Genomic DNA, 17,066 nt, shown 5'->3' on the forward strand with positions numbered 1-17,066 from the left:
GAAAGTGAACAAGTGTGACTGATTTTTTCATTGTTAATTTATTATGATTTTTCGTTCGCTCGTTTTCTTTGGTGCATAGTTGTTGTTGCTGTTGTAATTGAAACAAAATTGGATTTACATGTCCAGTTTGAAAACGAAATGGACATATGTTGTAAAATTTCATATAATTCGATTATTATATGCCGATAATTAGTTAATGGAAATTGAAATGTCAAAAATAAGGCCAATTTTGAAATAATTAAAAACGTGGTTAATAAGTTCGGCAGGGTTAAACTATGGGGTGGGCCTTTCATAAATTCCTATAATCGACTAGAATGTTTAAATGAAATCTATTAATATGAAATGAAATCTATTATTAAATCTATTATAAATTGCACCCAGCAAAATACGAAATAATAAGCTATAGATACTCAGGCTAGCGAATTGAGCTAAGACCTTGGCTATACCGAAAATGACACGAAACACTTGAGTGGGATCCATGTAGGAACCACCAAGTTGTTTACCCACCAAGGTCCACAGTAAATTACAGCCACTTCGTAATGTCACTTCATCTGCGCCTAGGAACATCCAAATACCTAAAAAGAGGCTGAATCCTTATATGGGTCTACACCTAGAAATCTACCGATATTTACAATATATGCTAGGAAGATTAATGGGAGCTAAAACTATCAAAGTAGAAACAATTTGGAACTACCCCGAAACGTTGACCAATATTTTTTATTTTTTAGTAGGAAGGTTTGAAAAACGTATCCAATCTCCCGAAAATGAGGAAATTTTGAATTCCCCCTCATGTGGAAGCTACTTGAAAATATACCAATATTTATACATTTTCCAACGAAATTAAAACCACGAATTTGGTATATCATCTGAATCTGAAAATTTCGTCTCAATCGGACAAATATTGTTTTTTTTTGTTGCTATATTTACATTAAATCGGACGAAAATATATACTCAAGCTATATCAAAATCCGGAGTGAATTAAAGAATATTTCCTGACAATCCCTTAAATCGGACGAAAATATATATGAGATCTATATCAAAATCGAATCGAAAAAATCGAGAATCGATTTTTCAACAAATGTTATTAGGATTTCTCCTTAGGTTAAATAAATGAGTTGAGCAATGTTTCGTCTAATTCGGATAATAAATACGATCTGTACTTCGTTTACAATATATTTGGAATCTGCATAAATCGGTTCAGAATTTGATTTTATGATTCTATAAATGTTCCGCAACAGGATCAATCAGCACTAGGTCCGATTGTTCGGTTCATCTAGTTCATTTCGCTGCAGTAGTTCCTCTCGCTCATCTAGTTCCATTTAATCTAATTATTCATCAATATATTCTTGTCCACTCGCCGAATTAACTTACGTGAACCAGTAGATGATTGAACTTAAGGAACTAGATGAATGCCTAAGGCCCCTTACATTCATCATAAATTATCAAAACAAAAAAAACTAACACAATTACATATGCACAATTACGTTCAGAAAGGACCTAGGTCAAAGGAAATATTCTGCAAAAGGAACGATCGGTACTAGGTTGATTTAGTTTACTTCTGCTATAGTAGTTAATTTTTGTTCTGTAAAAAGAACGATCGGTATTCTGCAAAAGGAACGATCGGTACTAGGTTTGATTCCTAGGTTCATTTAGTTTCTTTTGCTGTAGTAGTTAATTTTTGTCCTCGTTCGCCTAGTTCATTCAATCCAATTATTCATTAATGTATTCTCGTTCATGGATCAAATTAACTGACGTGTTGGACAAAAGGGCACTATGGAACTAGATAATTGACTCAGTTCATTTATATTCATCGTACTAGAGTTGGGTCATTTCGGAAGGAGCTAGCTCAAAGAAATAAATGAAGAAGAAGAAGAACTATGGAACTAGATGAATAATCTAGTTTCTTTTTGCAGAGTGATTCAAAAAATATTGAACGCTTTAGAACAAGATTGTGCATACAATAAAAAATGTTTAAAAATTTTGTCCATCGATGTCGACCTGGAATAGATTTAAACAGTGTTGAACAAAAAAGTTCAGTTCATTTATATTCATCGAACCAGAGTTGGATCGCTCCGGATCGAGCTAGCTCAAAGAAAAGAAAGGATCGGTACTAGTTTCGATTCGTTCGTTCATCTAGTTCCTTTTGCTCCAGTAGTCCTTTTTTGCTCTTCTTCATTTGGTTATTCTCGTTCATTGGCAGAATTAATTGACGTGTACCAATGAACGATTGAACTAAAATAAACTATGGAACTATATGAAGTTCCTTTTTCTGACCGATTCGAAAAATCTTGAATCGCTTTAGAACAAAATTGTACATACAATAATAATATGTAAACATGTGCCCCATCGATATCGCCCTGGAACAGAATTAAACAGTTCAGCAGCATTTTCTGGCCACGATTTTTTTCTTTATTTTCTGTAATAAAAAGAAGTCAATATATGTTGGCCGTAAAGGCTATGGCTTGAGATTCACTGTAATACGTTGTTCGAACGGAACAATAGCCGCAAGACCAGTTTTGAAGGAAAACAGGCGACCGTTTGCATCAAATTGCTTCTTCTACAAAAATTTTTGAAATTGATTTTGAAGATCCACGAATTTTTATGTTTCAGGCTTATACGCATAGATCCATGTTCTGTCATCTTGAATCATCTTACATCGGTATTTTAAATACCCAAGGATGTCAAGACGATTTATATTATCAGTTCACGCACGGAATCAATGTTCTGTCGCTCAGCGGGAGTTTCCGGATAACCTTCGTGTTTTTATGAGCGTCGAGCCACAGTTGAATTCATTAGACCAGTTTTTCACAGTTTGGTTCTTCATCGCCATTCACAGATTAAAAGACCATCGATGCGCTCTTGCTTTGGTAATCCACGTCGAAAATATTCTAAAGTTAATTATAGCACCGAGTGTCGTACTATTTCAGAATTTACTTTTTTATATATAGGTCATTCTGACTCCACAAGTATTTTCCGGACTTCCATTCCGATTTTAACTCCTCGTGGACATCTGTTTACCGAACTCTTTCTTATCGTTCATCGTCATTATCGCCGTTATAGCATAAAAAAATTAACTTTAAACTAATTGTCACCATAATCATCAACATCGACTGATGTTATACGAGTATGCTCAAGTATTTATTTACTTTATCAATTGACGGCGAAGAAGTAGAATCAGAAGAAAAACGAAAAAATTCCCTCAGAAGCTAACTGATTACAGCTCAATTGCAATTATTTAATCGGCTGCAAGTTTGTTATTTAAACAGAGCAGAGCTCTGCCACTCACTACAACAATGTTGCCGATGAGAGATTGATGGTGGTGATGGTGTAGTGGCCAGCAGTGGCTACTGGCGCCTGCATAAAAATACGAAAGTGGAGTGGAGAGTGCAATGGAGGATATTGTGTGTGTGGATAGTTATTATTTGTATTGAATTTGTAGTATATGTTGCATTACAAAAAAATATATGGCAAGTAGATAGTTGTTGCATGCCTCCAAATGTTGTTGCTGTTGATGATTGCTATGTCAACACTCTGAATTATTGTTAATTAAGGTTGTCATCAAAATTTCAATATTAATTATTTTTTAGAGAGAGATATATGTATATGAGTGAGTAGGAATTATTAATGTTGCATTTTATTTTTATTCAAAATAGTAGGGCTTAATTACAGTTTGTGTTCTTTTATGAAATACATTTTTATTATTGGGGAAAGATATATATTGCATTGTTCATAAAGGATTGGTTCTTGCCACAGATCCTTATCAGTAGTTTCCTTAGTTTTTTTGTTAGGGGTATTCTGTCCAGAAGTAATACAAATTGAACGAACCTATGGTTTTAGGTATGCCAACGAATCCTCTTACTTGAGAGTCGAAGCTCCTTCCTGATGTCAATAGACATACCGGGTTAAATCGGCATAGAATTTAATTCTGATCAAGAATATATGTGCATATTTTGGAAACGGCGAATGATATAAAAGCTCCCAACCAAACTGCTGTCATTTTCCTCATCTTCTAAAGCAGACCACCCATTAAGTATCAAAAACATGATTTCTTATTTAAATTTGTCGATTCGAAAAATCGACATACCTAATATTGTAGGAATATCATTATACCCACATATATTTATGAACATACCTATATCCCCTATGTCTTTATTAACAACTAAATATAAATGTTTCGAAAAACATTTTTTTCTATGTTCAATGTTTTTTTTCGAATTTTTTGTTTGGTTTTGCTTTCGGTGATGTTTTTCTGACTGGTTTTTGATTGATCATTTCAAATGATTTTTGATTTAATTATGAGCAGAACAGACGACGGCTATTTATGTTGCTCACATGTGTGAGTGGTGTGTGTTGAGGTGGCTGTGTGTATTTTTTTTTTCAAAATTTTTGATTACCCACTTTTTCCCCTACCACCTACCACAAATTTACTGCTTTATGGCATATTTGATTTCGAACGCTTATAAATTTTATTTTTTTAATATTATTGGAACACTTGACATTTAATATGGCGTTATATATGATTTGGTGCTTTTCGACAAAAAAAAAATACAAATCGAAAAATATATATTGCCAACATAACAGACATTTATATGTGAATTTGGGTGTGTATGACTGCCATTGTGTGTATAAATCATAAAAGCCTATTTTATTTACAACAGTAGCTGCAATCGTTTTTTTTTTTCTGTGTTTTGGTTTTGTTGAGTTGTTTTATGATTTTTTATCTGTCCCCTGTAGACGTCAGGTTGACGTTGAAAATCACGTTTGATATTACCAATTTGTTGTTATTATGGCCTAATTATGGATTAGCAGAATTACGGACAGTTTTTGTGTTACAGTTTTGGTTGGAGGTATGTGGTGTAGAAAATTAAATGTTTATTGCATATTTGCAAATCCAAGAAAAAAACAGCACTTCAAAAAATGTTTCTTAAAAAAATACAGGAGACAAAATATTTCGAAAAACAAATGGGGTCCTACAATTTTTCCTAAAACAAATGTATTCTCAAAAAAAAGCTTAAAAAATCGGCGCGTCAAATGGAGCCTTCCAAGTTTCCAATTAGGCCTTAAAATATCCTTACAAATTCATGGGGTCTAAAAAATACAGGTATCAAAAGGGACCTCGAACAATATTTTTTAATAAAAATATATTTTTTTTAATAAAAATATAAGGCACAAATGGGGTCTTAGGAAATATACGTCAAACATCGAAGTTTCCAATGGGGTCTAAAAAATTATTTTTTTTTTAAATACGAAAGCCCCCAAATGTTCTTCAAAAATCTACACCGTAAATGGAACCAAACACTGTTTCTAAATCGCCGCCTCAAATGTGATTTTAAACAATCCCACGCCTCACATGAGGTCTCAAAATATGTTTTTCAAAACTACGCCACCTCCAAAAATATTCTTAAAAAACCCCAGCTTCAACGATGTCTCAAAAATTATTGATTAAGATATCGACGCCTCAAATGGATTTAAAAAAAATATTCTTCAAAAAATCGAGACTTCAAAAGGGACCTCGATCAATACTTTCAAAACATCCAAGCTTCAAATGTCAAGTCTCAAAAATGATTATTAAACCAGTGAGCGGAGCAGTATAGTCGGACGGGACCCACCATACGATACCCTACACAACTACCACGGAACTCTATCTTTCTATGGATGTTTATTTCGAACCTGGCCAATGTTTCGTGATATTTGCTCCCTCTATGTCAAAGCGATCAGTGCTATATTTCCGCCCTCTAGTGTGGCAATGGATTACTAAATAATACCTGAGTAGGTAAGCACCTGTAAATATTTAAGCGTAACTCCCACATCCGAGTACATACGACAATATAATTGGTATCAATTTAAAGGTCAACCACTCCTTTGGGATATGTTATCAACTTTTCGGGTCTATGTCTATCATGGCAAATATATACGCCATAGAATACAAATTTTGTAATTTTCCACACAAAAGTTAGGGCCCATTTGACCCGCTAAATATTGACCGATCTTTATCAAAACAGGTGTGCTTATTCTTTGGCCCGATCCCCTTCTCCATGTAATCCATCGCGAAGTTTGCGCCAAATTGCGGTTCTAGAGCAACCACAAAAACCGACAAAAATTAGGTATTTGGTCCATTTCATCCCTAAACATTAAACGATCTTTACAAAAACAATAGGGTCTTCATTGGACCGAACCCTTCCTACATGCAAAATTTCGTGAAGATTGGTCCATAACTGTGGCCTGTATCGTGTTTACAAATTATAATGGACAGATGGACGGACACACATGTCTAGATCGAGTCAGCTATTCGAGATATGATGATTGGTATACAAAGCTATGATACCCTTAAAAAATTGTTGTGTAGGGTAAACAAATTGGATTTCAAAAAATATTCCTAAAAATCGATGCCTCAAATGGGGTCTTAAAAATATTCGAAAAAAATTCATGTATCCAATGGGGTCTCAAAAACAGTTCCTAAAACTACAATCCTCAAAAATATTGATTAAAAAACGTCGGCAAATAATTAAAAAAAAAGCGACAAGTCAAATGAGGTCTCAAAAATGTTCTTCAAAAAATGCAGACCTCAAAAGGGACCTAAAGCTTCAAAAGACCCAAGCTTCAAATGGGATCTCAGGAAATATTCATTAAAAAAACACATCTGAAAAGTGGGATTTGAAAAAATATCCATAAATATCCAAGGCTTCAAACTTTAAAATATTCCTAAAACAAAAGTGGTCGCAAAAATATTCATAAAAAATGGATGCCTTCAATGGGATCCTCAATGGGGGTTAAAACAGATTAATTAAATCGATGCCTTCAGCAAATACAGGACACAAAATTGACCTCAGCAACTATTCTTGAAATACCATCCCTCAAAAAATAGGCTTAACAAATCCATGCTTCTTTATAAAAGAATTCTAAAAAGATTATTTTTCAAAGACCATCGCAGAGATATTTTTCAAGGACTATCTCAGACATAAGCTGGGATTTTTTTAAGAATACTTTTCCAGGACCGTCACAGAGATAAGAATGGATTTTTTATGAATATTTGTTGTTGATTTTTTTATGAATTTTTATCAAGGACCATCAAAGCTATAATCGTGAATTTTTTTAACCAGGACCATCTCATCAATAATTTATAAAGGATTTCAAATCTATAAGCATGGATTTTTAAATGACTATCACATCTATAATTTTAAATAACATTTTCAATGACCATCACAGCTATAAGCGTGGATTTTTTTAAAAAATATTTTTCAAGGACCATCAATGCTATAAGCGTGGATTTGTTTAAAAAACATTTTTCAAGGACCATCAAAGCTATAAGCGTGGATGTTTTAAAGGACAACGTATTTTTAAATTTAAATTTAAAATATTCTATGTCACGATATCCTTCTTGTACATACCCTACACATTTCCCCAAAACCGAGCTGTTGGTTAACCATGACAAATCACTCCCTAATTCATTAATCCATTTCTACGGAAAAACATAAAATACCAAACACAGATTTTTTTCTGTTCGTAAAAGTCAGTAATACCCCTGTCTTCGGGAAGTAAACGCCCATTTAAAATGAAAATATTAATTTCTTATTAAATTAAATATTTCCAAAACAAACTGTAGTTAATCTCGTTAAAGCCTTTTCTTTCGTGCAAGAAAATCCCCAAAACATCATAGAGAAAAATCAAAAAGTCAAGTCAAAGTCAACTCTAGCTACCTAAATGCCTAACCTACCTGCAAGCATGTAATCACTATTGACCACATAAATTATGAATTTTCATAATCATTAGATTTTAGCCATGGGGTGCATGTCACACCGTGAATAGTTGAAAACCACAAGAAAAATATTTGCCAACTCATGCCAAAACTAGATACATGAAATGTACCTGTGCCAAATAAAAACAAACACACAACAATTTCAAAAAATCATTCAATATCCCGTTGCGCTGTGTGTGTGTGTGCCCATTTGGAAACCCAAAAACAAAACTAACCTCTAATTTTTTTTTTTTTTTTGGAATATCTTTTTTTTCGAAATGTTGGTGTAAGGCATGTGCCCTTCTTTTTTGTTGAGGGTATAAATGTCTCAAAGGAACCCAAGCGGCCGACCGAACAACCGACCGTCCAAAACCACAAGACTAAACAACAAAAATCTCACGCTGATTAACTTTGACAGCGATCATCACTGACAAAATCACTCATAATCTGTTAAACCACAATTCTCTTTTTTTCCTCTTCTTGCATTTTTCGGGATTTGATGGTCCAAAACAATAAATATAGCAGAAACAACAATAACAACATGTCTTTCCAACAACAACAACGACAACAAATTTAAACATCATTTGACTCATCCTAACAAACTTGTCTAATTATCGCATTGTTCTTCGTCTTCTTTTGCAGCACCAAAACTACCTGCCACTTTGCATGATTATCATCACCTGAACGGTGCTGGTCAGACAGCCCTGGATGCAATGTGTCGTAATGCTGCAGCGGCCGGTGGCAATGCTGGCCCAGCCGGACTGGTATTGTCATCACATCAAATGCCTGGACAGCAGACACCAGCCGTTCTACTAAGCGGTAATCATAGTCCAAATAGTTTGGGCATGGCATGCAGCCTAGCGGCAACGAATAATTCCGGTCGCACCAATTTCACCAATAAACAATTGACGGAACTGGAAAAGGAATTCCATTTTAATCGTTATTTGACAAGAGCGCGGCGTATTGAAATTGCCAATACACTGCAGTTGAATGAAACACAGGTAAGAGGGGAAGGAAAAATGAATCATTTTTTCAAATCTTTTTTTTCAAGGGACTTCAGATTTTTAATACTAGTTTTCAAGGATTTTTCAAAGACTATTACAGATAAAAATTCAGAATTATAAGATATATTTTTATCAGAGCTAGGGACTTCAATGGTTATATTTTTAATATTTTTTCATGTTCTATCTGAGCTATAAGCGTGAATTTCTTAAATAATATTTCTCAAGGTATATCCGAGCTATAAGTGTGGATTTTTAAATTGAAAATTGTCAATGACTTTCGGAGCTATAAGTGTAGATTTTTTAAATAATATTTTTCAAGGACTATAGTATCAGAGCTATTGGCTATTAGCTGGATTTCTTAAATAAATGAATATGTTTCAATGGTTATATTGCGGATTTTAAAGAATATTTTTTCATGTTCTATCTGAGCTATAAGCGTGAATTTCTTAAATAATATTTCTCAAGGTATATCCGAGCTATAAGCGTGGATTTCTTAAATAATATTTGCAGGGTATATCCGAGCTATAAGCATGGATTTCTATATTAAAGTTTTTTCAAGGACTCTCGGACCTTTAGTCGTTTGTTTTTTTAAAGAATATTTTTTAAGGACTATCGGAGCATAAATAAGGAGAAGAGAATTTTTTAAAGAATATTTTTCAAGGACTATCATAGCTATAAGCGTGGATTTTTTAACAAATATTTTTCGGGTTGTCCGAGCTATAAGCGTGGATTTCTTAAAGAATATTTTTCAAGGTATATCCGAGCTATAGGCGTGGATTTTTAAATTGATTTTTTCAAGGACTATCGGAGCTATAGGCGTGGATTTTTAAATTATTTTTTTCAAGGACTATCGGAGCTATAGGCCTGGATTTTTAAATTGATTTTTTCAAGGACTATCGGAGCTATAGGCCTAGATTTTTAAATTGATTTTTTCAAGGACTATCGGAGCTATATGCGTGGATTTTTAAATTGATTTTTTCAAGGACTATCGGAGCTATAGGCGTGGATTTTTAAATAGATTTTTTCAAGGACTATTGGATCTATAGCCGTGGATTTTTATACCCTACACATCTGCGTTGTCAGGGTATAAAGCAGCCCCAAGAGTTTGTAACGCCGCGAAATATTGGTCCTAGACGCACCATTAAGTATACCGATCGTCATATCTCGACTAACTGAGTCGATTTAGACATGTGTGTCCCTCCGTCCGTCTGTCCATTATAATTTGTAAACACGATACAGGCCGCTGTTGTGAACCGATCTTCACGAAATTTTTCACGTAGGACGGGTTCTGACCAATGAATATCCCTATTGTTTGGTAAAGATCGGTTAATATTTAGGGGATGAAATAGACCAAAAACTTTATTTTTGTCTGTTTTTCTGGTCCCTCCAGAGACCTTAATTATGGCCCAAATACCGCGAATTTTTACATGGAGAAGGTGCTCGTGTCAAAGAATAAGCATGCCTGTTTTGATAAATATCGGTCAATATTTAGTGGGCCAAATGGACTTTTGTGTGAAAAATTACAAAAATTGTATTGTATGGCGTATATATTTACTCCTGAAGGACATAGGCCCGATAAGTTGATATAATATCCAAGAGGAGTGGTTGACCTTTAAAGTGATACCAATTATATGGTCGTATGCACTCGGATGTGGGAGTTACATTTAGATATTTACAGGTGTTTACGTATTCAGATATTATTTAGTAACCCATTACCACACTAGAGACGGAAATAAAGCGCTGATCCCTTTGAAATGTTCCATGAGGTTACAATTATGATCAAGTACAACGCCTATAATTTCCGATGATGATCATATTATAATATTGGGATGACGTAGACCGATAACTTAATTTTTTGTGTTTTTTGGAGTCGATATGGCCACAATTAAAGCCGAACATCACAACACAACCCATGGTTAAGGGAATCTTGACAAGTATAGAAGGGCTGTACTGAATATTTATAATATTCCGAAAATATGTCAGAGTAAGGAAGAGGTGCTGTTGACCTCTAATCGGGCTAGAGGGTGCAAATACCAGAAATATTGCCCAGGCTCGGAATAAACATCAGTAGAAAGTTAGAGTTCCGCGGTAGTTGTGTAGGGTATCGTATGGTTGGCCCCGTCCGTCTATACTGCTCCGCTCACTGCTTAATTAGCTTTATTTGCAAACATTTTAATGATAATTTTCAAACCTTTTTATATTTGTTATACAAAACTTAATCCCCAAATTTCCCCCTTTATATCATTGCAGGTTAAAATATGGTTCCAAAATCGACGCATGAAACAAAAGAAACGTGTCAAGGAGGGTCTGATACCAGCCGATATTATGGCTCAGCACACTGTCTCCACCACTACCACAGCGACATCGCCACCTGCTAATAACAACAACAACAATAGCAACAACAATGCAAACAATTCCGCCTGCTCTACACCGAATAGCATTATCAACTCGGCTAAAAGTAATGTTAACAGCAAATGTACCAGCAGCAATGTTAGCAACATGAAAACAAATCCATCAACAACAGCATGCAATAACAGTGCCACACTAACAGAATGTCAGCTGGCCATGCAACATAACAGTGACAATAGCAGAGAATCAATGTGAAGGGAAATAAATGAATGTTAGAAAAAGGGGGTGAAGGACTCCCCCTGCCCATATTATGCCATACTTTGCCAAATGACAAATGTTTGAAATTGTTTTGTAATATTTTGTTAAATGAAAGAAACCAACAACAAAAACAAATATTCATTGATTTTAATTTGCTCATTTGGCTGTGATATATTAAAACAAAAAACACAACATAATAAATAAATTAATTAAAATCATATTTAACATATAATCAAATACATAAACAGATATAAAATTTTGTATATAGAATCAAAGGAAATAATCATAAATTTAAGCGTCTAGCAGAGTAATGTGTATTAGTGCAAAATATTATAAAAATAATAATAAATTAATTAAAAATTTTATCAATAAAACAAATAATTAAAAAAATAATCATGTCTAACAACAACAACTCAGGGTTCTCCTTATACTGCATATTTATATAAAAAATTAATACAAATAATAATAGTAAAATATTGAAAAATATTTAATATTAAAATATTTGTTTATTTTTCTTTATAACAATAACACATTAGGGTGGAATGTTACGGCTTCTAGAATTAAAATGCCAGCGGTCGATCCCATTCAAAATTCAACCCATGTGTTATAATTTCTTCTTCACACAACTGAAAATCTATAATTTTTACTTTTCTTTGTAATATGTTTTCTTTTAATATATTTTTAATAACTAATATTTTTGTACATACAATAAAATAGTTAATAATTATAATAAAACACAAATTCTCATATTAATTCAAAATTATTATTAAACAAACAACAAATCATACAACTAAGCCAACTTTCTCGTTATTTCATCAATAGTTAATAAGCGTTTTTATTTTAGATATCAATCAATACAAAATAACAGCAACAACAACAAGAACATATTTTTAAAATAGCACAAAATAAATATTTTAGTAGTTATAGTAAAGCGATTGCAAAACTAGTCCTTATAGATTAATTACCATGAAAATAATATCGATTGTAAATTTCTCCAGTAACCACAAAAACAAAATACGAAATTGGAATAAAGATTATTGTTTAAAAATAAAATGCACTGTTTTTTTATTTTAATATAAAAAATTAAAAAAATATCGAGGATTGTACCAAAGACGAATGGGAATGGGTCTAATAATAAAGCTCTGACCATGAGATGAACATTTAAAATACGTAAAATAGATCATGGCTTCAGGGAAAAACTCATGTTGGGCTACGACCTTGGGCTTACCGCAATTGACGCATTGCATTTGAAAACCAGTAAGGAAAGTAGTAAAGTCGGACGGGGCCGACTATATGATACCCTTCACCACTATGGGTATATTAAACAGGACTATTAAAAATTGGATGAAATAAAATATGTGATATTTATCTAAATATGAATCTACCTAGATCTATCCATAAAGTATGTAAATCGACTTCAAACAAATATAAATAGGTCATATCTGTACTTCTAGAAAACGCAACTACGTAATTCTATGCTCAATTTTGTAAGTTGTGCAAACTTTGATGTCAATCTGACTAACATGAGGAGTTTGATGCCCAATTTACTTGAAATCGGGCGAAAATATATATGGAAGCTCTATCCAAATATTAAGCGATTTCAAACAAACTTGTCACAGGTTAGGTTATACTAATTTCAGAACGTTTTGTTCCTATCAGCCTATTGGATCCTTGGTGCGTCAATCACTTATAATCAATCTATAATAAAAGGGAGCTATATCTAAATCTGGACCGATTTTCAGTACGTTATGCCAAATTTCGTGCAAATCGAAAGATATATAGAGACTTTGGTGAACCATTTACATGAAATCGGACGAAACTATATATGGGAGCTATATAGAAATCTGGACCGGTTTCCTCGAAACTTGGCAGACATTCATTCTAGACTCAATTCAGTACGTTATGCCAAATGTCGTGCAAATAGAAATATATTTAGCGACTTTGGCGCACCATTTACATGAAATCGGACGAAACTATATATGGGAGCTATATCTAAATCTGGACCGATTTTCATGAAAAAAGGCAGACATCACTCTAGGCTCAATTCAGTACGTTATGCCAAATTTCGTGCAAATCGAAAGATATATAGGGACTTTGGTGTACCATTTACATGAAACCGGACGAAACTATACATGGGAGCTATATCTAAATCTGGACCGATTTTCTCGAAACTTGGCAGACATCATTCTAGGCTCAATTCAATACGTTATGCTAAATTTCGTGCAAATCAAAAGATATATAGGGACTTTGGTGCACCATTTACATGAAATCGGACGAAACTATATATGGGAGCTATATCTAAATCTGGACCGATTTTCTCGAAACTTGGCAGACATCATTCTAGGCTCAATTCAGTACGTTATGCCAAATTTCGTGCAAATCGAAAGATATATAGTGACTTTGGTGCATCATTTACATGAAATCGGACGAAACTATATATGGGAGCTACATAGAAATCTGGACCGATTTTCTCGAAACTTGGCAGACATCTTTCTAGGCTCAATTCAGTACGTTATGCCAAATTTCGTGCAAATCGAAAGATATATAGGGACCGTTTACATTAAATCAGTTAAATATATATATGGGAGCTATATCTAAATCTGAACCGATTTTTCCCAATTTCAATAGGGTTCGTCCTTGGGCCAAATAAGTGACCTGTCTCAAATTTCATTCAAATCGGATCATAAATGCGACCTGTACTTTGTTTACAATTTAACATCTACAGACGGACGGACAGACGGACGAACGGACATGCATAAATCGACTCAAAAAGTGATTCTATGCATATTCTCAAAAGGAACCATGTGTCTATCTCGTTTTCTTTTGCCTGTTACAAACTTATGCACAAAGACATAATACCCTGTACCACAGAGTGGTGAAGGGTATAAATATGTTGAAGACACCGAATAGTGGGGTTAATGTTATATAGAGGATAGAATCCCAAAATATAAAAATAACCGCCAATTAGATTGAAAAACGTTCCCACTAAAACTTAGATCATATTGATTTTTTTACGTAGATGAGAACGAAAAATACCAAACTATTAGTTTTGGAAATGGGTTACATCGATCCTCGTTTTGATATAGTTCGCTTATAGTACTTTTGCAACCGAAATAGCTGTAATATAGTTTGCAAGGTTTTGCCTCATTTTCGGTATTTTGAAGGTGTTAGCTTTATTTTCCTGTAATTTTACAATCCGGGATTTTTGAAGGGTGAGAAATATTCTGACAGAAAACATTGAAAGTATTATCCGCATTTTTCATCTGAAGTGGCCTGGTGACCTGCTTTGACCGGGTTTGGCGTTCCTGGTTCTTGGAGACTGACATATGAGATAAAAAACTGCAACAAAGTCAAGCGCCATAATTTTTACCCTTTTTTTAAATTTTATTAAATGAAAGCAAAAATGTCGGAAATATTGTCAAATTTTAGAATAAGTTTAGATTTGTTCGAATTGGTCAACTTTGACACGAATTATGACCTTCAAACGAGCAATGAAACCATCACACGATTGTTGTTTTGCAGTATTTTGACCCATTCCCGGCGAAGCGCTTGCTTGAGGTGATCGACACTTTCGTATTTTTTGGGTTGGCACTAACCTTGTTTTCCAAAATACTCCAGACACAATAGTCCAACGGATTGGTATCAGGAGATGTTGGTGGCAATAATATTCAGCATTTATTTTGATGATATTCGATTAATACGAGCGAAGAGCTACCATCGGCTGTTATGGCGGCCCACACCATCACCATGGCCGGCGCTTGAGTTTTGGTGGTCAACCGAACGTTCACATTTTCAGCTGACCTCTTTGGCAAGTAAAAACGATCATTTTGTTTGTTTACAAACTACAGGACAACGAATTTTTTCTCATCGAAGAAAACCAAATTCGGCAGTTCACCACTTTTGGCCATGCTCTTTAGCTCTTTTCAGTCAATTTTTTTCTGTTCTATCACGAAAAACTTTTTTCTGAAAAATTCTTACCAAAATGCTTTTGTACGCTTGTAAACAATATAATGAGCAGTCACTGAAAAAAATTTTAACAGCTTTCGTACGAGTGGCTTAGAAATGACAGCAGTCTGGAGTTGGTAGCAGTTTTTTCATCTCACCCTGTATATATATTGTACCTACATTGTCGGTATTTTTAAGGTGTTAGCCGTAATTTCACACTATTTGTGACAGGCAAAAGGAAACGAGATAGGCATATGATTCCATTTGAGAATATGCATATAATCACTTTCTAAGTCGATTTATGCATGTCCGCCCATCCGCCTGTCTGTCCATGTTAAATTGTAAACAAAGTACAGGTCGCATTTATGATACGAATTGCATGAAATTTGGCATAGGTCACTTATTTGGCCCAAGGACGAACCTTACTGAAAAATCGGTTCAGATTTAGATATAGCTCCTGTATATATTTTCGTCTGATTTAAAGTAAATGATGTACCAAAGTCCCTATATATCTTTCGATTTGCACGAAATGTTGCATGGGGTACTGAATTAAGTCTAGAATGATGTGTGTTAAGTTTCGTGAAAATCTGTTAAGATTTAGATATAGCTCCCATATATATTTTCCTCCGATTTAATGTAAATGGTGCACTAAAGTCCACATATATCTTTCGATTTGCAAGAAATTTGACATAGCGTACTGATTTAAGTCTAGAATGATGTGTGCTAAGTTTCGGTTCAGATTTAGATATAGATCCTATATATATATTCTCCCGATTTTATGTAAAGACCCAAATTTGTCCGATTGCCACACAATTTTGTACAATGAAATGTATATAAATTTATCTCTGCCAAGTCTCGTGAAATCGGTTCAGATTTAGGTATATCTTCTACACATATATTTTCGTCCGATTTTACAGAAAATTGACATAAAATTTTGTACAACGTACCGAAGTTAATATAACCTAGCATGTGGAATGTTTTGTTAAAATCGGTTAAAATTTAGATAGAGCTACCACATAGGCGAAATGTGGCCGATATGCACAAAAAATACTGAAATTAGTATAACCTAAACTATGACAAGTTTCGATGAAATCGGTTTAGATTTGTATATAGTGCACCAAACTCCTCATGTTTATCAGATATTTATCCAAATAATCAACGGGTGTCCGATTGATATATATGCTTTAAATTGATTTACATAATTTTTCCCATTGTAAGAAGCAACTCCATATCTGACCAAATGAAAAATTTAATAAAGGCTGCAGAATGACATATTCATTTTGCTGGTCCTTCAAAAAGCTACATCGGTTAGGATTCATCTGTTGAATAACCCAAAGTGGTAAAGGATATCATATACATTCCTTACTGGTTTGTCAAATTTATTGTTTGAAGAATAAATAAATAAAACATATTTTTATTCGAATCACATTATTCGATCGGTGAAAAACACATGTCTTTAAAAATTTCCCTCAGAATTGGCATCGTATGTTTGTACAAATATATAAAACCTAACATTATGTTTCATACCCGAGGACAAAATATTTTTCAACATCCAACCATTTATTATTCGGTCTTAAAATCAAATTAATCAATCTCTTATCGGGAGTTATGAACCTTGCTTTGTATGCGGAAAAATATGCCGAACTTTTATAAAAAAAAAGTTAAATGCATAAAGTTTGATGAATTGCTGTCGACTTTGATAAGAGTGTATATTCTCACATAAATCCACAATTGATTTATTGCAAAAGAACATGTGATTTTTTGTTTATACAAAA

The 17,066-nt window shown here is 33.8% G+C and overlaps 1 protein-coding gene across 1 annotated transcript in view; it reads left to right on the top strand.

The window, feature by feature from the left end:
- Positions 1–11,343, top strand: part of LOC133327018 (homeotic protein labial-like) — a 60,110-nt gene extending 48,767 nt beyond the window's left edge. The window contains exons 3-4 of the mRNA XM_061535613.1: positions 8,378–8,736; positions 10,990–11,343. Of these exons, the coding sequence (XP_061391597.1) occupies positions 8,378–8,736; positions 10,990–11,343 (713 nt within the window). The remainder of the gene's footprint in view (positions 1–8,377; positions 8,737–10,989) is intronic.
- Positions 11,344–17,066: the final 5,723 nt, after the last annotated feature.

This window comes from Musca vetustissima, unplaced genomic scaffold (assembly GCF_032173495.1).
Source record: "Musca vetustissima isolate MV318-11 ecotype Yass unplaced genomic scaffold, APGP_CSIRO_Mvet_v1 utg13279, whole genome shotgun sequence".
Lineage (NCBI taxonomy): Eukaryota > Metazoa > Arthropoda > Insecta > Diptera > Muscidae > Musca > Musca vetustissima.